At 25.9% G+C, this 27,299-nt stretch overlaps 1 protein-coding gene across 17 annotated transcripts in view; it reads right to left on the bottom strand.

The window, feature by feature from the left end:
• The window catches only part of LOC136082398 (fibrillin-2-like), a 150,798-nt gene that overhangs the window by 38,149 nt on the left and 85,350 nt on the right, over nucleotides 1-27,299 (bottom strand). For 13 of the 17 annotated variants that reach the window (XM_065801587.1, XM_065801590.1, XM_065801602.1 and 10 more), the window contains 5 exons: nucleotides 26,756-26,794; nucleotides 22,084-22,191; nucleotides 16,502-16,627; nucleotides 5,390-5,514; nucleotides 1,769-1,832 (listed from right to left, as the gene is read on the bottom strand). In XM_065801587.1, coding sequence (XP_065657659.1) covers nucleotides 1,769-1,832; nucleotides 5,390-5,514; nucleotides 16,502-16,627; nucleotides 22,084-22,191; nucleotides 26,756-26,794 — 462 coding nt within the window. The remainder of the gene's footprint in view (nucleotides 1-1,768; nucleotides 1,833-5,389; nucleotides 5,515-16,501; nucleotides 16,628-22,083; nucleotides 22,192-26,755; nucleotides 26,795-27,299) is intronic. The other 4 variants (XM_065801596.1, XM_065801599.1, XM_065801595.1 and 1 more) reach the window with 1 other exon arrangement.

The following is a 27,299-nucleotide window of genomic DNA, read 5'->3' as shown; positions in this document are numbered from 1 at the left end:
TTTCTCCACGCAGTGGCCTTGTTTGTCACGGTTCATGTTTTGGAGTTATAGAGTTGAGAGAGGGTTACAACTGCAACTAAGTAGCCTCCTGGTCTGTAGTGGCCTTCTCGGCCTTAAGGAGATGAATTAACAAAAGAAAAAAAAAAGTTTATAAAAACAAGTACTATAATGGGCACTGCTCTAAAGAGCTAGCGCCTCTTGTGCCATCTACTAAAATTCATTCTCGTGATACTTGTCATTCAATCATCCTTTACTGTGACTGTTCCTAAGTACTTCAAAAATTCTAATTTGTTTTTTCCCTCAAACATCAGTTCTCTGGATTTTGTTTCCTTGATCTTGCTTTTCTGATTCATACAATTTGCAAGTCGTCTGTCAATCGTAATTTTGCTCTATAAACTTCATCTTTTCTTTTCCAGTAACTTCCAACTTAAATAGTGGTTGCTTGCAGCCTTGTTGGTAAAAATGTTAAAAAAAAAAAAAAAGATCAAAGAACAGTCAAATAAATAGCCAGAGGATTCAAAGCTGATTTCCTAACAAAAGGATAAGTTGATATGTAAGTATATGCCTTGGCCAGCATGCAACTATTGGAGTATTTGCAAATCAAAGGATAATAACCATTAATAGTAAGAATGAAACAGTCGATTTTAAGTCTAAAAATGAGTAAGCTGGTCTGGCAAACTTTGTAAAAAGTAGATACCTTTAATAATACCTACTAATGTAAAATTTAAATATACCTTAAATAAAAATTAAAAAAAAAAAAAATTAAAGTTTAAAACAGCTGCATAATAGAGGTTAATGGCGTAAGGCAACGAACAGGGTCAATACAGACATCTCTAAAAATACCTACTAATGAAGAAATTAATAGGTAGCTTGGAATAACTAAATACAGTTAAACAATCGAAAAAATTCTTTAAAGTTACCAACAGCTACATAATAGGAATTCAAGGCAATAAACAGGGTTAAAAAAACAAAATATTGTAAGTTGCTGTTCAAGTATGTTTCTTTTTAAAATCAAATTTATTCACAAACAATTATTTGGATATCAAAAAGTATTTGGTTGTGAGAGGCATAGTAGTAGGGTTGTTTTGGCTAAAAATGCCTTGGATTGTAGACCGTTTCCTCTTCATTCAATGACAGGATGGATGGCAGTACTAAAAAAAGCCTTTAAAAAATCAACTTCAATAGTACATTTTTGCTTGATGTTAAGGCAGAGACAGATAGGGCAAACTGAAAGTGAAGTATATAAAATACTTATTAAGTTTCCATTATTTAAATTTTGCTTTTAATTAATTAGGGAAAAGCCACAATCATTAGAACATAAAATCAGCAAAAACTAATTTATTATTTAACATATAATTAATGAATTAGTAGGGTGCTAATTCTAATAATTAGCACCCAATTAATTCAAAAACTCTTACATAACAATAACATTGAATAACTCTTTATGGTACTGTGCTGAATTGTGTTGGTGAAGCACAATTCAGGTTCAAAAAAAAGACACATACGCAAAAGATACAATCATAGGTTTTCAATAATTATTATACTTGATTACCTGATCAAAAAAGTATTTAGTGCAATCAAGTTATTATCCTTGTATTTGCTGTTTGCATTGTAATACAAACTTATAAAAAAACTAAATATAGGCGAGTGTTTACATGTTTAAATATATATATATATATATATATATATATATATATATATATATATATATATATATATATATATATATATATATACATAACAATTATTTCATATTTTACAATTTTACCTTCTAGAGCTGCATCAGCAGAGATAACATTTACTTCATTATGACAAGAGCATTCAAAAAAAAACTAAAACAATAATTAAAAAAAGTAAATTAGACATAAGCAGGTAAATTTATCAATAAAAAGTGAAAATTTCAAAAAAATTATAATTTTTATCCTTTGCCAGATTTAATGAATCAAAACATTCAAAGCAAACACTAAAACATTATGAGAAAGTTTATCCATGCTATAGAATAAATATTTTCGCACTAATTTTTTAACTTTAATAAAGTAGAACAAAATAAAAGACTATTTAAAAAATATTATTTTTTGGCAATATTATTTACAAAATGCATAATATTCAATGTTTTATTATACATTCTTTTGTTATATAAAAATAAAAGTAAGCAATTTTTAGTATGAATACTTGAGATTTTTAGTATAATATAAATTGTATTTGTAAGAAAGGAAAGTAATGTGGCATCAGTGAGCATATTTAGCTGATTGAGCAAATGACTTTTATTATGGAAATATCAAGCATAGATCTAAAGCCAGGCTTGGCCAGGAAGGCATGCAAATACTATTTGATTTTGAAAACTTGACCATGGGCGTTAATATGGTTTAAAAATTTGAATACATTTTAAAAACATGCTGAAAAAATCTTAACTTAAATATGAAGAAACTTTGATAAAAACTTATCCTTAAAGAAGCAAATAAATCTTTGCAAAAAAAAAATAAAATAAAATAAAATAAAAATAACTTAATTAAAACTAAAATAAAAAAACTAAAACTAAAACTTGACTAAAATAAATTATAAACAATTAAGATTCTCTAGATTACATTTGGAATAAATAACTTCTTTTATCTTTACTAATGTTTTTATAATATAATATTATGCAAAACCCTTTTTAAATAAAGTAACAACTTACATAGAATGCTTGTTTAATACCAAACAATTGTTTAATGCCAGTAAATGTGCACATTTAAAAGTTAAAAAAAAAAATTCTTAACAGTTCTTCACAGTAACATAATAACGAAATAAAAATAATTAAGTTTATTGAAAAAGTTGATATAATTTGTTTTTATTTAAAGACATTTATTATAAAAAATACATATATAAATATAAAAAAATATATATATTATTAATCATTATTTTTATAAAAAATTATTAGCAGTGACTTGTTACTTTATTAAATGTGTTTTAATAATATAAAAACATGAGTAAAGATCATAGATATTTAATTGAAACGGTTTTCAAAAAAAGTTTTTTTTTTCTTCTCAACAAAATCATTCTTTTTTTTGAGTGAATTAACTTTAATGATTCTTATATAAAGTTTATTAAAGAGACCATCACTGTTTAAAGTCATCGGTTATAATATTAAATCTTTTTTATAATTTTTACTTTTTTATTTTACTTATATAAAAAAATCTTATATAATTAATATAAATAAAAAATTATAAAACTTCCAATGATACTTTAAATAAAATAATCAGCTACTTTATTTAAATGTACATTATCACAAACTTCTTTCTTTGATTAGCTGTATGGGAAAACTATACCTAAGACCACTTCTAATGATTTACATACTTCAATAGTGAGATTTGAGACTTTGTAGGGACTCATTACTTCCATTTTTTTAAGGATCAAGAAAGATTACATTTTTTTAAATAGTCGATTTCCAAGGTATTTTTAATATGAAATTGGTTGTAAATGCTTGATAAGAATTAAGACAATTCAAGAGATTTTGAAAGCTTCTGAGAAATAAAATTTAACTTTTGTGCCAATATTGATTAGTTTCAATAATTTACAATTATTTGTGCCATACACATTGATTATCAACAACTTATTAACAGCTTTTTTGGAACTGCTGCTTGTTATTACTATTATTAAATACGAATAATAATAAAATAGTAATAGAAGCTTTTTGATTAAATTTTGATGGACATGGACAATAGTGCAACAAAAATAATCTCAAATGGCAATAAACAGAATAAATTTGTTTATCTTCATGCAACACAAACTTGTCAGCCTCAGATGAAAAGTAGGAAACATTAATTAAAACTAAAAAAACTTATAGAGTGAATATACAAAATTAGACAGATGTCTCGAAAGAAACCAAGATTATAAAGGTGAGCCAATCGATTATATTGCTATTAAAAATGCTAAAACTTTTTTCTATATGTAGCCTAATATTGAACTCTTGTTCAATTTAACTAAAACAATAATGTAACATAGCAGGTCATAACTTTCTAAGAGAATTAAATCAAATTTAGATGTTATACAATGTCATACAATGAAATATAAGGAAATGTATTCTCAAAGAAGAAAAGATTTTCATAGAGTCCGAATGAAGTTATTACTGTTTACAATTTCAGTGGAATTCTAGTCATTATTTTGTTGTTTAGTATTATATATTTATATATACACTTGTGGGCAGGAAAGAGGTGCAATTGCAAATTATTCTTGACAATATCTATTTTGTTTTTGTGACAACTTGACCAGTACTTTTTAGATTTTTGAAAACGTTTAAAAAATATGCTGAAATAAAGTGAGAAATTGCTTTGAACAATTGTGTACTATAAGAAATTTTTTTTTTTTAAATATCAAAAGATATTATATAGTTAAAAAGTGTATTTTTTACAATGAATGTAAATGTTTTTAAAACAATTTGTACAATTATCTTTATAAGCAACAACATAAACAGTTGTTTTAATAAACTTTAAGTTTAATACATAAATTTAATAGTAGAAAACATAACAAAGTTATTTTTTATACAATATTTATTATTATTATTATTGTACGAATTAAAAGTAATATATGTAAAATTTTTTTCTCTCATGTTGCTGAAATTATTAATAAAATGTAACTTTATTCAACTTAATATAAAATAATCTGAATCTGCCCAATAAAAATCTAAAAACTTAAACCTAAATTTAGACTTGATTAGAATAGTTTAAACAGTAGTTTCATTTCTTAACCTTCTTTATAAACTTTCTAATGAAATGTTTTTACTCTAAGCTAAACGCTTTTAAAAAAAGGTTTATTATGCTATTAAACAAATTATCATAAAACATGAAACACTGGCTAATGACATGAGCTTTGAAGTGAAGGGGCTTTTCAGCTGTTTTTAAAATGTTAAAAAGCCACAATCAATTCTTTTTATGACTTTTATATCAGTTTTTTCTATTTTAGAAAAAATTTACAAGCAATACCAAAATACGCAGGATTCATCTCTGACTTAAAATACAATACGATTTAATCAAAACATTGTTATTTTGTAACTGATGTCATTATTAAAATTTTTTAAAATTAGTTTCTTACTATTTATAAATACTTGAGCCAATATAACCAAATGTCACAATATATAGGTTGATTAATTAAACCAACTAAAATTTGTTATAAACCAATAATAAACTAATAGCAAACTTTACACTGTATCAATTACTAGTTTTTATTTTGTTTACTTGATACTTTTGTTTTAATTGACATAATTAAACAGAGCTTATCAGCTTAACTCCTAATCCATTACAATATAAAAAGATAAAAGAAAAAAGCAAAATAAAAGAAAAAAGCAAAAAAAAAAAAATTTTTTTTATTAAAAAAATAATTTATTCAAAACATAATTTAAAAAAAAAAAACTTACACGAAATATAGTAAAGTCTTTATATTGATCAAATGTCAGAATTTCATCTAATGTAACAAAACTGTTATTGATTAGTGGTATAGATCTGGAATAAATTATCTCTTTCATGTGTCTATAAGAAATTGCTATAAAAAAAATTTTTTTTTTTGTCAATTAGGGGTGAAGATTCTCATGAAAAAGTGTAAATATAAAAATATATTGTAAATATAAAAAAATATAAGAAAAGTTGTAAATATAAAAACTTAATGTAAATAAAATAAATACAAAAATAACTACTTAATAAACTGAAACTAATTTCTATGTTTTTATGAATTTTTAAAGAGAAATCTGTTTTTATCATAGATAACAGCAAACTTAAACTCAAAGTAACCTTTATCAAAAAATTACTGAAACTTGAGTTGTATTAATGATTCATTAAGTTTTATGATAAATGGTTAAATCATATTTACAAACATTTTTTTACAAATATGTAAAAAAATATTTGTAAATATGGTTTATCCATTTATGTTCTAAACTTTAACAGGTTATTTGAAAGCATATAATTAATACCATCTAAATTTTTGAATAAAATCATTCAATTAATATTCATTTTAGCATCACTAAATTAAAAGTGTTAAAAATTTGAACCTTGAAAATAAAAAATTAAGAACCAGTTTGACTCTAGATGGTTGTTTGATTCAATTTGGAACAAAAGTTTTTGCTTTGGGTTTTACAAGACTTATATAGGTCAAAAAACCATCAAAATAAATTATAAAAAATACTTCTGTAACATGGTGTCAGATCAGAAGTGGAGCACTAATCAAGATTCAATCAACAGACATGAGCATCTATTTCAATAAATGGATCATATTTATTCTTTATTTTTAAAGTTGATAAGGAAGCTTGTTTAAAAATTTTCTCTTTCCTTTGGGTAATTTTCCCTATCATGTAAAAATCCTGTTTACATGATAGGGAAATTCATCCTTCCCTTCATTTATTAAAACTTGTAAGGACCTATATTTAAATAAACCCCAGCCTATTACACTACTTATAAGATTTGAAAAAAAACTCCCACCCACAATTTCATTAAGAACCCATGATTTATTTAACTTTATTTAACTCCCACCCATCAATTTATAAAGACCACATTAATCTGTACAAAAATCCCCATATCCCTTTCATTCTCACCCCACCTTGTATTAAGCACATGAGAATAAGTACATGACAAAATCATAGAGCAATTTCAAGCCTCATCCTTTCAAAGAGTAATTTTTATGAAAAAAAATATCTTTAAAGTTTCATAAAGAAATATAATTTACAGGTGCAGGCCTTCACAGGAAGATGTGAAATCGCATGTCTTTATATGATCACGCAAATAATAACTTTGTTTTGACAATTTAACCACGGTCAATTTCATTTTTAAAATGTGCCTAATAATAGTTATAATAAAGATTTTATACAATATTTATACATTAGAATTAAATGTTAGAAATAAACAACCTTAAGACTTTTATCTTTACTTTTATTTTTATACTAGCAAAATACTTTTAAATAAAGTAGCAAATTACAGATAACAATTTTTGATTAAAGTATCAATGAAAGTTGTATATAATTTTTTAATTATATTATACAAATTATATAAACATGTGTTTTTTATAATAGGTGTTTTTATTAAAAAAAAAAAAAATTGAATATGAAAAAATCTGTTTAGATTGTTCCATTGCAAAATTAACATACGCTAAAGTTGCATCTCTTTGTCAAGCTTAACACTTTCTTACTCCAGATTCTATTCTTTATCACTATAAATCTCAAATCCGTCAGTCAATCGTTATCCTGCTCTATAAACTTCATCTTTTCTATTCCAGTAACTTCCAACTCTAATAGTGGTTGCTTGCAGCCTTGTTGGAAGCGAAGTTGTTGAAAAAAAAATTTTCAGGTGCCCCTCTACGGTCTTATCGCAGAGTACCGCAGAAGAAAGTTCACACCAACTTCCTTATCGATCTTATAGAATTTGACTAGAGGTGGCATTGAACCACGGATCTCTTGCTTCTGAGACAGGCGCAATAATTGCTGTGCTATGACTGCTATACCTGAGTGGTTTGAAGAGCATGATATAAATTTATACGAGTATATTTATAAGAGTATGATATACGTTTATACATAACTATAGTTTAATCAAATTGATGTAACAGTCAAAAAACAATGTGTGCTGTTACACAGCCAAGTCATAAATTAACAAAAACACCCACAGCTTAGTTAACAAATAGTGGGTATTCTGGCAAAAAAAACAACTCAAAAATCCCTGTTGAGAGAAATCAATGATTTAAATTTTCTTCCAATTTTAAACTTTTATAATCTTTTTAAATTGCATTTGGTCTTAACACTTAAATGCACCATAATGTTAATTGTTTATTTGGGAAATTTTTTATAGCTTTTATTTTTTTTTATTTAAAAACTTATAGCCTAAGTAAAACACCCGTTTTATGAGTTAACATTAAATGTATTTTAATAACCAGAGAAAAGATGTTTAATTCAACTTATTTAAATGTTATTTATTTTTAATAATTTTACTTAAATGTTAACACCAAATGTATTTTGCCAATTAGTAGGAGCGTTGTAAACTTTACAATACTGTATCATTAAGTCAAAACTGCTAATTTTTGACTTAATGTCATTTACCAGAATATCCACGTTATGCGATTTAATGAACCAGGTTGGAACCCTCAAAATAAGAAGTGTCACTGAAAATTCAGCAACCAAATAATCAGGTTTTGCTGAATATATGGTATTAGGCAAAACCACTATTTATGACATCTCTAGTTATAAGAGTATATGCTTTTGTTTTTAAATGAGTAAAAATAAAACTAAGATTGGAAATTTAAATCAAACATAAAATAAAAAGATTTTATAATTTTCACTTGACTGGATTGATTTGAGGTTGATTAGAAGGAAGTCAATAGTTGATTAAATGGACTATTCGTTTTTTCTTGGTCAATACTATCGACTTTCAACTAGTCGACAATAAAATCATTAGGTCCAAACAGCATTCTCACAAACATTCTTACAGATTTTTATTATGAACTTTCAAATATTCTTTCTAAACTATTTAATAGCTCATTCATAAATGGATTGTTCCAACATTTAAAAATGGCTCTAAACTTTTATGCACAAACTATAGACCTATTTCTATTTCTTTTATCTAATACTAGTAGACTTCTTGAAAAAAAAATGCAGTGTACTCATTTCTAATCTCATTTAATTGTTTAAATGATTTTCAATTTGATTTTTGATCAAAACATTCTACTTGCCATGCATTATCAAGTATAACAGAAAAAATCAGTAAAGCACATGATAATGGTCATTTCGTTTGTGGTGTTTTTATTGATTTACAAAAAGCTTTCAATACTGTTGACCATAGAATTTTGATTTCTAAATTAGAACATTATAGAAACAGCCTCAGAGAGTTATTAAAAATCTTGGTGTGTATTTGACTGCAATCTTTTATGAATCTTTCTTATTAATGAACTAAGCATGAAACTCTTGAGCTAACGGTATGCTTTCAATAATTTGTCACTATGTCAATAAAGTTACACTCAAGAATATTTACTATGCATTATTCTCCTCACATCTTAGCTACTGTTGTCAAGTTTACCACACTTCTGGGTTTTAAAAGACGGTATATTTAGTTTTCCATTGTGTATATTGCAGAGTAGGAATGTACTAGTAGACTAGTACATTCCTACTCTACTATATGTACAATGGAAAACTAAATATACTGTCTTTAAAAACCTAGTAGTATGGTAAACATTCTGTTTTTATCAGTGCGCCTGTGAATAGGTCATGAGCTTTGCATGCATTTTGAACGAGTCAAACTACATCCTTAAAATCCTGTTCTTCATCTTAAACAAAATCAATTTACAAAAAAATCCTGAAAAACATTTTATTCTAACTTTTAGACATTATTATCCTTACTATTAAAATATTCTTTTAAATTTCTTTTCGTTATTACTACCATTATCATCAGCACTTTTTGTTCATATATTTCTTTATTATTTCTATTGTTATAACCTACAAATCATTATTCTACATGTTTATTTTTAATGTGTGTTCCATGTGCTTTGATCTTTGTGTTCACAGTCCATGTGTTTCAATGTTTTTGTATTTTTGTAATATTGATAATATTTTATATTAAAACTTATAAAATTATTATTTTATAATAACAATATTAGTATATTTCAAAATAATTTATATAGTTTATAGTTTCTATTAAAACAATAAATAAAAATAAAATAAAAAATCCTCATAAAAGGTTTTTTAAAACAAATATGTTTTTTTAAAAAACACTAAAAACATATTTAAATTGATACTTTGAAAAAAGAACATTAAATAAAAGCAAATTACTGTATGATGATATAATTATAAACAAATAAAAATGCTACAGAATAAAAATAAACAGCGTTACTTTGCACTTTGATGAAAGTAAATTTCTGAAATTTGATGAAAGTAATTTTGATGAAAGTAATTCTGAAATTTGATGAAAGTAAATTTAATGAAAGTAAATTTCTTTAAAATAGTGCTGCATTTATAAAATATCAACATTGGAAAAAATAATGTAACAATTCATTAAAACTTTGACTAAAGCAGTATTAGTTAGGATTGACATGTAACAGCACGCTGTTCCTGAAAACCACAGGCCTCAGCAGGAGTAAGTGAGTGCAAGAGTGAAGAAAAGTTCTCCTAAAACAAACATGGCGAGCCATGCCTGCTGCTCTTCCAAACAGTTTCTTACAAAAGCTTTTAGTTTTTGCACAAGCTAACTGTTTCTTCATTAAAAAAAATGCGTATTAAATACAAAATTTGTTTTTATACTTGTTGCAAACATATATTTGTAATGTTAATATTACAAGAGTATATGTATATTAAGCAACATTTATTGCACCATGAAAAAATTCATTAGACAAGTGTTGTCTTTGGGTTTTCATACTATTTGTTTTTTTATGAACAACATTACTTATTAAATAAAAAATTTGACAAAGAGCTATGAAAGTTTTTCTGCTTAAAAAAAATGTTTTATATTTTCTTAATGTAAAATAATGCAGGCATTTTGAGAATTATTACAGCAATTCCATAACAAAAATAAATAAAATATTTAAGTAATTAGTATATAAAATATTAAATTCATTACAAAAAAAAAATTATTATGCAACAGTTTAGAGAGTAATAATTTTATTTTTCATCATTAGTTTTCATCATTAGTTTTCATCACTAGTTTTCATCACTAGTTTTCATCACTAGTTTTCATCACTAGTTTTCATCAGTTTAGTTTTCATAAGTTTATATTTCATTGATATATTTTAGAGTGTAATAATTTATTATTTATCAGTTACTCTAATTTATTAAAATAAATTTGCATTTAAATTGGCACTCTTTTTAAATTTTTGTTATTGTTGCAACAACCGTGCCTTTTAAGAAGCATTGCAGTTAATTATATAGTTAATTTTTTTTTTATAAATATGATCATTTTTTTTTAAAAAAAGCGTAGGGTTGCAACCTTACAACAGCTTTTGATATACTTTGACGATTCTAACAATTAAAAAATAAAAAATAAATCACTAAAAAACAAAATTTTATTACCACATATGACAATAACATAAATCTATCCCAATAAAAATTTTATTATAGTTCAGATATATTTTCTAAGAATGTCAAAATTTATCATCCAATTTTGAATACAATGAACAGAATGCTTTTTAAAAATTTTAAAATTGATTAAAATATAAATAAAAACTTAGCTGAACCTAATCAAACAAAAATCCAAGAAAAAAAAAAAATTATTTTGAATTTCTATTAAGAGCAAATAAAAGAAAATTAAATGCAAAAAAATCTCATTGAAAATAAAATAAAACTTGATTAATAAAATAAACTAATACAATAACTTAAATAAAACTCAAAAAACGAAAGGCTTTTATTTAAACAAAAAACATACTTTAAAATTAAAAATTATTGAACCATTAACGAAAACTTATTACAGGGGGAAAATGCAGTTTTTTTATAGTTTCCTGAAAGTTTACATTACTGGACTTCCACCCTTTTAACATTCGCCAATTCATTTAATTTGTCAAATATGTAAACATTTTTGTACTTTATTAGATTTTATTAAAAATATTTATAAAGTTGATGATAAATATTTAAAAAAAAATCAGGTATTCTAAGCACCTATCAATAACAACCCAACTGATGGAAACTCTATTTATACTACACTAGTTTTTAAAACCAAGGAAAATTAATGAAATTACCTACTCCAAGATTATTTCCAAATGTAAATAAATACTTCAAGTTGATTAGTCTTTACAATTAAAAGCTTACAGATTTACAAATTCAAAGAAACTGGATATAGTTGTTCAATTGGGAGGATTCCATACATTGATGAACTTACTAGGAAGTATTTAAACGTTTATGGAGGGATCAGCACTGAATCGATTACTCGAACTTATTTATGCAAGCAACTCTGCCCCGCATATAATGACTGGTGAAGCAGTAACAAGAACACTATAAGCACTTTTTAGTTGAACTTGCCTGAGTATACTTTTTAAAAAAAGTTATTTTAGATAAAGTTGATACTACTTCCAGAAAAAATATGTATCAAGATCTGGTCCAAGGAAATGTTGATTTTGAAAACAGAAAAAATAGTAGTGTAAATGTAAGGTTTACAAATCTTGTGGAAAATTTAAAACAACAACTTTCAAGTTTATCCAGAACAGCAAAACTATGATAGCAAAATTTTTAATTTTCAAAACTATGATAGCAATGTCTTGAATTTTTATCAGAACAGAGAAAGCTGGGTACTGGTAAGAACATATAGGAACTGACAAGATACATAAGCAGTACTATAAATCAGGTTACCATTGCATCAGATGCACTGATCACTAATAAGCTGGCCGATTAAAGATTTAAAACAATCTTGATAATGTTGAAGCATACCAAGCAATTGCCATGTTGCTGCCAAAGTTAATGGCAATGCAGTCCATAAAAACCGTTTTACATTTGTATCTAGTTTTAATGATTACTATTTAATATTTTTATTTGTTTATAATTTATATATTTTTTAAATAGTATAACTTTAAATATTATATGATCTCTTTATGTTGGAGATGAAAAAATTCTAATGCTACTTCACTTTTTGTTATGATAAAAAGTTCTCCTATCATCTCTAATAAGCTCTATACACTGGTTTTTTATAAATAAAAATTTCAAAAAGTTAATAATGTGATGTTTATCATATAATTCTCCATATATTGCTAAATAAAGATGTTTTCTCTTGTGGCTAATCATTAAAAAAGGAAAACCCAACAAAGCGGAGCTTGGTAGAGAGCTCATTAAAAAAAACACTCTACAATTTTGACAGAGAATGACACAATCTATTTTTTTGAAAGAGGAGCTTTGTTGCATTTGTTGAGGTTTTTAGAATCTTCCTGCCATATATTCAAACATAAAAGAACAATATTGTAAATATTTTACAAAAAAGTACGGGAACCACGTCTTCATTATTTTTGATGGTTACAAATTATCAACAAAAGATTGCAAGCATCATAAAAGAGAGAAAAGTTCGTCAACATTACATTCCAACCAAAAAAAGTGAACAGCATATTCTCTGAATTTCTGTCAAACAGCAATAATAAAATTGCTTTAATCAAAGAATTGAGAATGAAGCTATAAGAAAAAGGTCATATTGTAGGGGAATACGTACCGAACACTGACAGAGCAATTGCTATAAAAGAAATGGAACTTGTACGAAACAGAAAATGCCTGACTATAATTACTGATGTTTCAGACATACTTGTGAAGTTGTTTCACATGTGGGATTAAACCATGCGTGACCTATTTCATTTCACTGTGAAGCTGAGAATCAATAAAGATATGGAAACAATCAGTATAAAAAAACATTGCATCAAGTCTACAAATTATGTGAAAAATGATTATTGTTTATCCATGCATGGGGTGGATAAAATACTACCTCTGCTTTCTGATTAAGAAGTTTATTTAATCAAGTAGTGAGCTGGATAAAAATATATGGACATTATATAAAGATCTCTTCGCAAAACAAGATTAGGTAGCTAGTACTAAAATATAAGTGGACTTGAATATGCATGGTACACAAAACATTAACAAAACAAAAAAGATCAAAATTTCTTGTTTTTATTAATAATATTGTTATTATTATTAACTTTATACTGATTTAAAGAGGTTTAGTTTAACTCAAATATTATTATAGGAGAGAAAACTAAACAAATCTTGCTGACACAATAAATGAAACAAAATTATATGAGGATATTGGCAACTTCAAACCAAAAAAGGAATTTAACCAGAACATCACCAACCAAAAGTGCAATAATGTACCATTCTTTTTGAGTATATTTACAAATTTAGCAATGGTTAGGTGTCAGTATGGATGAAACAGTGGGTATGGAAAATAAAAAAGAACGTCTTAATACAAATAATGACAGATAAGGTAACGTATGTAGAACCAGAAAATTAGACTACAACTGTTAATTTTACTTTCAAAACAAACTGTTAATTTTACTTTCAAAACAAACTTCTTAAATACTTGTTTTTCAATAAACAACAAAGTTTAACCTAGTACCCAAAAAAATTTCTTATTATTTTTTCAACTGAAGTTTCATTTTATTTAAGATCCAGCACCAATTTACATTATTGATATTATGCGATGTAACTGGAGCAATATCCATCTGGATTTATCTGATGTTCGAGAATTTCTCTTTGAAGTAAGGTAGACTTGAACTTTTATAACTATTTTTTTCCCAAAAGGGATTTTGGATATGTTAAAGTTGATAAAATTACATTAAGAATGGTATCAAACTCATTTTTATCCAAATGTTGTCCAGTTTTGACTCTAATTAGACTCTAACAGCCATGGTAAAATTATCAAAACAAAATACTCTATTTATGGTCAGTCATGGTATACAATCGCCATTACAAATTATAAATAATTTCTGACTGAGAATGTCTACGCAAAAAATAAGTTTTGCAAGTAATTAAACAAATAGTATAAAATATTGTTTGACATGATAAAAAACTCAATTGCATTGTCATCTTGTTATTCTCTTTTCAACAAAACTTCATTATTACTTTTTTTAATAAAATGCTTTGATTTTTAAGCTTAAGGCTATACAGGCTTGTTGACTATATAAAGTTAGAGTAGTGATGTTAAATATGTTTCAAATGAGTTTTTATTATGACTAAAAATAGATGATTTTAGGCAACTAGAATTTTTTTAGATCATTATGCATTTTTTAAGTCTACGTTATTTTATAAAGTTTAGGTGTATTAATTAACTGAACCAAAAATGAAAAAATGTTTATTTTAAAGTTGCTGAACAACACTGGATTGTTAACTGTGTTATAGAAATCAGTTTATAAATGCATTTAAATAACCTTTGAAAATGTCTCAAAATGTTAAATGCTGATTTAAGTTGCTAACTGCATACATATCATATGTCAAGAAGTTTATATTGACATACGTATATTGATCGCTACTATAAAAATCTAGAATAACCACTATATACATAAATATGTTAAAAAATAAGTTGGAAACTATGGCATTTTTAAGTTGCTATCATCTCAGTATCAATCCAATAGAATGATGAACTTTCAACCAATTAAATCAGATACATCGTCCTTCGATACAAGTCCTTCAAAAACTTTTTATTCTAACATTTCCAGCACTAGTAAAGCATGCTAATCTTCTTTTTGTTTTTTACTCCTTAAATAAAAACTTACCATCTCCTATCACAAACGTGTTCACAGAATGTAGACTATTACATTCCTACTCTACTAGAAATATATTCAATGGAAACCTCAATGTACCATCTTTTAAAACCTAGAAGTATGGAAAAATTCTACTGTTTATTAACGCGTCTGTGAATGAAACAGGAGCCTTGCATAAATTTTTAATGAGTCCAAAAAACTATATCTTAAAATACCTTTACTCCATCTTAAACAATATCAATTTAAAAAAATTCTGAACAACTTATTAGTCTAACTTATAGACATGTTATCCTTATGATTAAAATATTCTTGTAATTTTCTTTTTGTCGTTACTACAATTATCATCACTACTTTTTGTGTATTTTTTTCTTTTTTTTATTATTAAAACCTACAAATTATGATTTCTACATGTTTGTTTTAATGTAGGTTCTATGTGCTTTATCTATGTGTTTACAATCCATATGTTTCAATGTAAGCCTTTGCTTATTATTAAATATATTATGTTTAAAAATTTGTGTCTCCTTTAATTAGATTTCTGTATGAGTGACACCTTCCTAATAAATCATTAAATTATGAATATAAATAATTTTATGCTCATAACTACTATTATAATATTAGTTATTATAATTATTTTTTCATTGTAAACATACTTATTATTAATATTACTATAACTTGTATTAACTTTTTTTATCTTATATTATTATAATACATTATTATTATTATTACTATTATTATTGTTATTATTATTATAATCAAAACTATTGTAAAAAATGATTTTCGGAAAATAAGTAGCTTGTTGTTGTTGTTGTTATGTAAATTTATAAACATACATATATTTATATTTGTGTATATATATATATATATATTTGTATATACACATTTATGCTAATTAGGGGCTACTCAAGACGCTTTTTGAAAGCATTTAACATATTTGGTTAAGATTTGGGCCACCCAAATTCAGACATTAAGGAGTTTTTTTATTTTATTTTTTTACATTTTTCATTTTTATGGCAAAAATTGTTTTTTTGGGGCAAAAAGGCCTATATAAAGCAATGTTTCCACAAAATTACTTTACAGCAGGCACTGGAACGGGAGTATCGCTGCCCAAAATAATTTCCCAGAATAGCCCTTGATAATATACATATTTGATTATAAGATTTGATTATAAGATTTTTGATTTGATTATAAGATTTAAGTATTTACAAAAAAAATCTTTTTGAAGCAAAAACAAAATGCTTTTTTAAATACATTTTATAAACTTTTATTTTAGTTATGCAAAGGTATAATAAAAGTTTGTGACTTAAAAGTAAAAAAATAAAAGTTAAAAAATGATAGAAAACTTTCTTACTCATATCAATTGAGCGATATGCATAAATAACTAATGATAACCTAAAACTTAAATTGATTTTGGGTAGTTTTGTCCAATACTGATTAATTATTACAATGACTCCTTCATCTATAGATCCCCAAAAGCCTAAAAAAATATATTTAATTTTAACAAATAAAATTAAAAAACAAAAATTATTAATTTAAAAAAATTTCTGGTTAAATTCAAAAAAATTTTTAATTTAATTTCATTGAAAAGAATTGAAAAAGCCTTTATGCTATAGTTATTGACATACTAACATTGTAACATAGTACAGGGTTCCACAGAAAAATAAAATCAAAATTCCAGAACTTTTTAGGATTAAAATCCTATTTTTCCAGGATATTTTGGATGACGAATCATATTTCACATATGCGAATACAACATTGGCTGGCAACGATGGTTTCTATTCTAGCGACATGTCATCTACAACTAGCGACGTCAAATTCAAAGGAAAGAAAAAGTACAAGGAAAAGGTGCTAGTCTCTTTGATTATATGGCCCAAAGGGACTTCAAAACCAATGTTTTTTGAAAGTGGCCAGGCAATCAACAAACAAGCATACATCGGATGTCTCCGCAAGCGGTTAATACCCTTCATTGATGAACATTATAAAAATGACGAGTACGTGTTCTGGCCAGATTTAGCTAGCTTGCACTATGCAAATGAAGTGGTTTTTTTTCTCGATGCCAATAACATTAAATACCTGCCAAAGGTAAAAAATCTTTCCAATGAACCAGAAGCTCGACCAATTGAGTACTTTTGGGGTCAGTTGAAACGCTTAGTCTGCGAGGATAATTGGCAAGCAACAAGCATTCCTCAACTCAAACAGCGTATCGTGAATTGTCTTAACAAAATGGATCCGGAAGTGGCAAAACGTTGTGCCTCAATGACTTCAGTTCATCTAGGTTGCATTGTTTTTAATGATGTTATTGAAAACCAATAAATATATATTTTAAATATCATATAATTGTTTATAAACTTATTTTAAATTAAATTTGATAGCTATGTAACTATGACTATAATAACAATTTTAAAGTTGTCTCATTTTTTAGTCATCAGGTGTTACTAAAATTCATATAAGTATACAATTAAGTTGTTGCTACCTTTTTAATAAACACAAAACCTAAAGGATAAAATATTATTTAGAAAAAAACTTCATTTCAGGACTTTTTTTAAAATATGGAAAATGAAACATTTTGCTATTAGCATATTTGTTGTAACAATAATATAATATCATGCATGAATAATGTCAGATTTAAAATACTGGCTAGTTTATTTTTAGCTTCTTTTCAATTAAATCTATCTTATCAATTTCCTTCTGCTTTGCTTTACATAACTTTTTTTTGTTTATTTGACTCATTTAAAAGTGTAAAGTCACTTTTTTTTTGTGCATTAATGGTAAGCTAATAAAATTTATTAGACAAAAACTCATTTTGATTTAAAGAAGTTTACATTTTGTTTGACTATCTTTTAACTTATCATCAACAATCTTATACTTTAACGCCATATTGTCACTTTCTTTTTTTGATTTTTACTTTTGCAGATTTCTGTGGTATGAGCTGCTTGCTTTTCTGGCATGTTGCTGCATCTCTCTGCCAATTTTGAAGCTTTCAGGAGTTTCTCTAGAAGATGAAAGGTGGTGTTCAATAATACGTTGGGCAAAAAGCAATTGCCCTTTAAGTTTAAACCAAAAGTTGCCAATTGATACAAAAACCATGTTCAACTGACGACAACCATTTGGATTGGATTTATTGATATGACAGAGCGTGCAATAGAAAAATTCATTGGGGACTTGTCAAAAGATGTCTCAACAAACTGCGCAAAACTCCCCAGCTTTTTAAGGTAAGTACTCTGGAATCAGTAGAAATTATATTGGCTTTATTGAGTTTTAGACAAGAAGCAAATCCTATATCAATGTCTGCCGGATGTTTTTGAATGTTCCTATCTCTTATGTCAAGTTAAGGCAACTGATAAAGTGCATAACATTTCTTGAAGACATCTTTAAGAATAAATTGACTCATCCATAATATCACCAAGAATAGCAGTCATCAATGGCACCGTGGGTTTTTATGTTTGAAAACGTTTTTGAAAGACGTTTAATTTATCAGATCCCATTTTAAAGAATTTCAATTTTGCTGATAAAATTTGATCATGTATCATAGTTTTTAGTCTCTGCCAACTTTTATTATTGACAACAGGCAGTTTGCATTTTTTGAGACTATTAACATATGTGAAAAATTTTTTGTAACCATGAAGAAGAGATTCAGCTTTTCATATATAGTTTTCAATTTCGCACCACCTGTGTCCACAAAATTGTAGTGAATATTCCAGTGTTTCAGCAATGTTTTCTTATGTTTCACACCTTGTGTGTGACATTGGAACCATCGGGCAGTACTAGTAAAACCTTTGCTTTGTCTATTTCGGATATGCCGCTGAGAAATTTAAAACATTTTCAGCAGTGGAGCGTCCCATAAACTCTGACTTAAGTTACCAAGTATTAACGGTATCTGATATTTTATCCCAAAACCTGACTAAAATGTCCATCTGCTCCTTTTGAAATATTTTATTAAGTTATTCATCATAAAAATTGTGTAATATAGAGCAGTTGAAAGTGTCAATAATAGCTCACTTCAAAAACATGGAGCAAATCCATATGTAGTCACATACCCAGCCTTTGTTCAACCACATTAAAATGTCTTTGCAATATTGCTATCAGGAAACATTTTTCTGAATTGTTCTCCAGAATTTGATGAGGTATTCATAGGATGCCTCAAGTAAACAGTATTCAAAATTTCAGATTTAAGTGCCAACGATTTGTTTGTATATTTTGAATAAGCGTTAATTAAGCAAACCAACATTCCATCACTAAGCAGCTCATAAAAACATATTTACCAAAAAATGCATTTTGTAATAACAGAATTGTAAACAATTGAAATGAACTAAATTAACAAACAATAGAACAAGATTTTATTAATAAATTTACAATAAGTTAGACAACTCTATTAAAAACAACAGCTTATACATAATTCAAAAAAAAATGGATTCTATTTTTATATAAACTATAGCTACAATCCTATTTTGCTATTATAGATTATTTAAAAGTCAAAACGATTTGTAAGAATTTGAAAACTAATAATAATGTCACTTCAAACTACCTTTAAACTAAGTATATAATACTTCAAACCTTCTAACTAACTTAAAGTATAAAATATTGTTTAAATTGGCTTTTTTATTATGACAATAATAAATTATCAACAAAGGGATAACGTCAGATGAATATAAAAAAATACATGCTTGATTATTTCATTATTCATAAATCAGGAATAATAAAATTTTAAACTTTTAAATTATTTTATTTAAAAAAACAGAAATGTATGCTTTTTTATGAATAAACTTCAAAAGTTCCTGGGCTTTTCTAGGATTTTGAATAAAAATTAAGAACTGTTAGAACCCTGTGGTACGAGGGAATCAAGTAATAATAGTTTTTTTGAGCAACAACGATGAGAATGGTGCAATAATGATGCAGAAAAGACTGCTAAAACTCTCTAATTAGATGTAAGCATCATTAAGATAATGCATGTTATTTGTACATTATCATCAGGATATGATATTGATTCATCTTGATTTAGAGACTTCTGCATCCAAACAGCTGAATGATAGGTGAACCAGTATCAATGGTACCACATGCCACAAAGCCTTCACCGAATTCTTATTCATAAATAGCAAGTTGTGGATCAGATGGCTTTGCCAATTGGCATGCTCTGTGAGAAGGCACACGAAGCATGTAATAAGGACTTCAAGAAGTTACGTGAGTCCTTTTCAAAAAAATGCTCTCGTTCTAAAACAGATGAAGACTTCATAAGGAGATTTATGTGTTCATCTGATACTATCATTAATAATTCAAAAACACCACATCATCCTAAAAAGGAAGACTTTCCAAATAGTGAGCTTGAGCTACTGAAAGAAGTACCACTTGAAGATTTTGTATAAATATATTATATTGCTATGTTTTTACTGATGTTACTTAAGTTGTGCTTCTGTTTCCATTTTTCTGCTGTCCTGTTCCATATATGTTTTTTGCTACAAATATTATTCTTCATTGCTCATGTGTCATAATTTTGGATCTTTTACATTGATGTTTAGTTATATCTATTTTTTATTTTAAATTTTGAAACTTCCCTTATATAACCAAGGTAAAAGTGTATTTGTTGTGCAATATGGCTTCCCAGAGCATCCATATATGAAAATAAATGTTACCAATAAACTTACATTCATCAAATTAGTTTATACAAAAATAATGGTTAACTAACAAGCATATTATAAAAATATTTACTTTTGTCCAGTTAATGTGAATTCTGACCCACTGTGTAGAGGAGAAATTAGCTGCTTGTTTTTAATGATCAAAAAGTGGTTATAAAAAGACTTTTTGTTTACAACTGAAATGTACAGTTGCGTCATTCAAAAATAGAGCCATATTTGAAATAAAATTATCATTAAGATTATTTATAAAGATGAGGAATAATACAGGACTAAGGATGCAACTTAATGGTATCTTGTACAAAATACTTGAGAAAATCATACAATCAATATAAAAGTGTTAATTTTATTACCACATCATTTTTAATTAAAAAACACAAAATAAATAAAAAACTAAAATTTAAATTTAAATTTACATAAAAGTATGATTTTTGATTTTTTTTTATATCAATTATATTAACAGGCAATCCATTCTATTGCATAGCTACTATCAAGAAGGCACTAGCAAGAATCTACAAGTAGAGTAAAGAAAATCTAATTATAGGCAAGGAAAAATAAATGTATGAGTATTGTAACACAGGTGTATACTGATGCCAACATTAGATAAATAGGAAATTTTAACAGGAAGTTCTTGCTTACCCCTAGTCTTAGCCTGGGGTAGCTTTTACAAGAAAGTAGCTAGATTAAGTTAACATCTGCTCTGAATGAGTCTTTTTATTGAGACGGTATCTCAAGCCTTTATTCAACCAAAAGCCAAGAGTTAAAAGATATTTCAAGTCAGAGTTGATTTCTACTTGCATAAAAAAGAAAGTTGCACAAACCAGTAGAAGATGAGGCATGTTGTGCAAATTCCAAACTCACATGTTCCCAGCATCAGAGCGATCATGAAGATCCAGACCTATCAATCTAACTACAAGCGGAACATATTAAAAACTACCAACAAACCCTTTTTTTGTAAAATAGTGTACACAATATATTAAAAATCTAATAAGATAACCAATTTCCATCATAATTTGTACTAGACAAAAAATAAAAGCATGTAAAAAGTGATTATAAATAATACTAATACTAATACTAGGATAATACTAATAACTTGGTGTTTAATTCCACGTTTTTATATTGCACTACTTTACAAATAATAACCTAACCATAAATCTTGATCTTTAATACTGCATCTGATTAAAATTTAAATTTAAAAAAATTTAAAAGCATAAGTTTAAGCCAATTATAACTTTTTATAACAATTCATTTTATAATCAAAACAACAACAATAACTTAACATCAACTAATATAATAATAAAAAAACCTAGAGGTTCTTGGTAGTTTCCTATTCTTCCATTTATTCTTTTAGTAACTTTTTTAGTTATAACCACAGGAGTACTACTTAAAACCCAAATAACTTCCATTTCTATACCTAAATTTGATATTGAATATATAAATTTATATATATAAATTTATATATACATATATATATATATATATATATATATATATATATATATATATATATATATATATATATATATATATATATATATATATATATATATATATATATATATATATATATATATGTAAATTATGTTAGTGTATTTTACAAATAGAGTGCTCAACGTTCTTAAAGAACAGAGCAATAATAAATTAGTAAAAAACACTTATCTAACTTTTATCTTCAACTTTAAGTTTCACCATTGCTGGATCATCAGGAAGAGTTACTGAATCTCAATAAAAATTCTTGTAAATTTACAAGTGCATTGTTTCCTGACAAAATAACCCCGATAAAAATATATTTGCTTGACCGAGGGGGAATGGAAAAAACATTATGCCAATCACAAACAATCGTTTAAACTCAAAATATATTCAAAAGAGACTATGCTGTCAAAATATATTTAGGATTTAAAAGAAAAAAATAAAAATTTTAATTTACAATAATCTATTCAAAAATCTGCCCCTGCCTATAATAACATTTCCAAAAAATGTATTCTATGTTTGCAAGAAAAATTTGAAATTTTATTTGAAATTTGAAATTAATTACTCATTTAAATAAAGAAAATTTATTAAATAAAAAATCTGAATTAATTTCTAAATGTAGGCATGAAAATAAATACCTCTTAAAAAGTTATAAAAATAAATGACCAAATTAAACTATCCCTATTCCAAAGAAAATTATTTAATAATTACTTTCTGTAACTTCCCGTTAACAAAAAAATATAGTAATTAAAAATTTTTTTATAATAATTTATAACTTCCTGTAAAATATTTTTTTCTATAAATTGAATTTTTTTTGAGATTTAGTAACTCTTCCTGATGATTCAGCAATGGCGAAACTTGAAGTTGAAGATAAAAGTTACATAAGTGTTTTTTACTAATTAAGCCACTGTGAGTCCAAATCTGTTACAGAATTGAGATCAGATTCAAGATTGGCTGCCTGTTCAGCAATTAAAATAAGAAAAAATTGTCATACTCTCTTAAGTTTTTAAAATTGAAAGTAAAAATTTGTTAAACTCATTAAATTAAAAGGTCGAAATATCAATTTTTTTAAATTTATTGTTTAGAATACATAGATGAGAATAATAAGGTTCTATCTCCAAACTTTCATGGTAAAAAAATTAATTTTTCTGTTTTTAATTATAATATTATTTTTGTGTTAATATAATTTTAGTATATTAGTCGTTTTATTATTATTTATATAACTTTAAATATTGTTATTTTTTGTTTTTTCATTGTCAATTTCAACCTTATTTATAGTTGGAGTTAACAATTAACTTGTAGTCAAGCAAATTTGAAAATTATAAAATTAATAATGTAAAATTAATTATAAAACATATATTACAAAAAAAACATATATTTTACCAATATAAACAATAACAACTGTAAAACATATAAATAACTAAAATTCGAAATTTAAATTCTCACAATGTTAAAAAATGGAGATAAATGTGTTAATGCTATTTTGCGCCTAAGATTGGCATAACTCAAACACCAATCCTTTCATTACCATTAACAATAGTAACTTGTAAATAGATTAGATATCATAACTGATATTTTGATTTTAGATTTGTCTTGCAATGCTTTTTTAACACATCCTAATAAAAATGAGAGCATATCTTATATGGTACCTAGGGTGTGGATCTTAAATGGTGATGAAGACTGTTCCTCATTTTTTTGGAAGAGTGGCTCTTTTAGAAGAAAAAATAGTAGCGGTGAAAAACATTTTACTACTTCAACAATTAGTATTTTTGCAGTTTGTTAATCTACTTATTCTAGATGTAGTTTAATGTTTTTTAATATACCATTTTGTATTTTGTTTTGTTATATTGTATACATATATATTGTGGAACTCGTTTTGTAATAAAAATATATTTGAGAGAAAAGAGGAAGAAAGTTGGTGGAAAGGGGAAATTAGTATTTTGAAATTTGTCATATGTTTAGAGGAGGTTTATAATTTGTTGAAAATTTTTTAACTAAAGAGTAAAAGCTGTATGGGATCGTCCATAAATTACAAAACGCAAAATTTCAACAGTAAACAAAACAAAAAAGATTATAAGTTTTCCCTCGCAGAGCCTCAAATCATTTAAAAAATCAAAATAGCCCATTAAGTTTAATTAAAATCGTCGCGTTAAATGTGGGTCAAACCACTTGACATTTTAGTAAAAAAATAGAGAAAAATTTAAAATTACAAAAAACTTCTCCTATAAATCAACATATTTATTCAAAAACTAGTTGCTTTAATGTAGGCAATAAAGACTTTTTTTAGTATTAGGCTACACCCAAACTTCACAGTTAAAAATCAAAGAAGCATTACACATTATGTGGGAAAAACCTAATCTTAATAAACAGGCTATTAATTAAACAAGTAATTTTTTATAATTACAAATTTATTTACATGAATATTGAATAAAAATTGTTAAGGAAAAGCAAAAGAAAAAAAATCAAAGTTCTTCTTAGAGAAAGAGAATAAGAGAAAGAGAAAGATAAAATCATTAGAGAAAGAGAAAATTAGAAAGGGAAGGTCGAAAGGAAAAAATGATGGGGGATGATAAGAATGAGGAAAAACGTCAAACTGAAATGTCTAAGAAACAGTAATAAATGTTTATTAAAAGATCACTTGAATTCTATTCATTAGATGAAACAGTAATTGTTGCGAGCAGCAGCAGCTCCTGCAGTAATACAACTGCATTTATAGAGGAAAAAATAAATCTTGTACAAGAATCAACATCAAAAAGAGGCACTTCAAGTAAAAAAAGAATATGGATGAAAACCTGCTTTCCTCATTGGATGTTGCTAAGATTAGTGACCAATCAGCCTCTTTTACAGTGATTCCAACAATCACAAATCTAGGAAAAGATCTAGATAATTACAATGTGAGCAATTTATAGATACGAAGCGCAAGACAAAAATCAAGAAAGAATTTTATTAAAAATTTTAAAAAGACTTTTAAAACTAACAAACCATGAGTTAAAATTTGCTTTTTTTTATAGCATGTGCTCTTCTAATGATTTATTATCAAAAAATGATTCAACACAACCAAAATATGTATGAAACTTGATTCTTAACACTTCTATAAACAATTTTTTTTTTTATTGTTGCTACAGTATAATTTTTGCAAATTGAACTAAAGAGCTCAACAATCAAAGTATGGAATGTCACATTTGCATAGTTCCATTTTTTACCTTGATCAATTTGGAGGTATCTGCAAATTATCATTTGAAAAGGGAAAAACTAAAAAGAATGATAACTGCTTATGTTGGGAACCAGATTTGGTCCTTATAAAATAGAGGCTTTGGAGTTTATTATAACTTTTATAGAGTAATGAAGCAATATCAATATTTTAAATCCTTTTACCATAATAAAGTGCCTCATAAAGATCTTCTGGAGTCAATAAATTGTTTCTAGCATCAATATCACTCTTGCTGACTCTCTTTCATATTGATGTTTTTCATGTGAAGATTCTTTTTAATCATACTTTTTAAGGAAAAGTTATTTAGCTTAGCAAACTTTGCAAAGGGTTTTTAAGATGTTTCCATGTTGAGATCATTATCTGACTTGGCAGAAAAAAATTTTAAACAAAGAAAAACATTATTAACTTTAGCCATTACAGCATCAGCGAGACAAGGTATATTAACAAGAGTTTGTTCACATCTGTTATAGATGCAAGCAAACTCTTTTTAATGTACTTTACAATAGGTTCAAATACTGCTGTACATAATATACAGCATTATTTAACATATTGTTAAGTATTTTGTTTGATACAAAAAGAAAATAAACTTTATCAAGCACTCTTGTAAAGCTTCTCTTGTACTACTCTTGTACAAATAAAAATAATAAAAAATTAAATTTCAAATTTAATGGTTTTGAACCATGATTTCTAGACAATAATGTGTAATCATGTGGAATTTTTACTCCTACTGTAGAAATCTACCTAGAAAAGCGGAATTAAAAATAAAAAGAGTGAACAAATAGAAATAAAAAAGGAATGTGTTGCTCAAATTGCCCCTAAAGTAGCGATTGCACTCCATGCAAAAATATTTTTACAAAAATGGGCCAAATTTTGATACGCAGTATCTCATTGATTAGTAAAATTTTTCAAAAAAAAAATTAAATTTTAAAACATCACGTCCAGACTTTACCTATGCTTATCAGATAATGGCTCTTAATTCAATCATTTTATTTAAAAAACCTAAAAAAGACAGTCTCCTTTATGTCATCTTCAATTTATTTGAACTAGCAAATAAAATTAAGATTTAAAGTTCTAAGGTCAGCAAAAAAATTTCCTCAGTTCCGAAAAATGGAAAAAAATTTACCACAGACCAGACACTCTCAAGTTGGCAGTCAGGAATTAGGGTCGACAGGCAGCATGCCGACCTTAATTCCAAAATGGGTAATCTTAATGTAATATTAAGTATATAATAATGTTTAATTACTAAATTAACAAAATATTTTATAAAAAAAACTTTAAAAAAATAAGCTAAAATTACCTTTGGGAGAAATAACTGGATAATATTCAGTGTAATAATCTAATGAAAATATTAGTGATAATAATAATATTAATAATAATAATAATAATAATAACAATGAGAATAATATATCTGTGTACATATCTGTATACATATGTGTGGGCATAAATATATACATATATATATATATATATATATATATATATATATATATATATATATATATATATATATATATATATATATATATATATATATATATATGTATATTAATATATATATATATATATATATATATGTATATTAATATATATATATATATATATATATATATATATATATATATATATATATATATATATATATATATATATATTAATATAAATTTGCAATGAAAGAGGTATTCTACCAAATTATTTTGTGGTTTTGATATTATGTGTTAGTATTATACTTTCAAAAAAGATAATTTCAAAGGTTCTTGATGAGGAGGAAAATATTTAAAAAAAAAGTTTTCCTCCTTACCAAAACTTTTTTTCAAATACATTTTGATGTTTTATTTAGTTTA

The sequence above is a fragment of the Hydra vulgaris genome, chromosome 07, assembly GCF_038396675.1.
Source record: "Hydra vulgaris chromosome 07, alternate assembly HydraT2T_AEP".
Classification (NCBI taxonomy): domain Eukaryota; kingdom Metazoa; phylum Cnidaria; class Hydrozoa; order Anthoathecata; family Hydridae; genus Hydra; species Hydra vulgaris.
The sequence above is the reverse complement of the archived record's forward strand: the minus strand, read 5'-3'. Positions and strand labels throughout refer to the sequence as shown.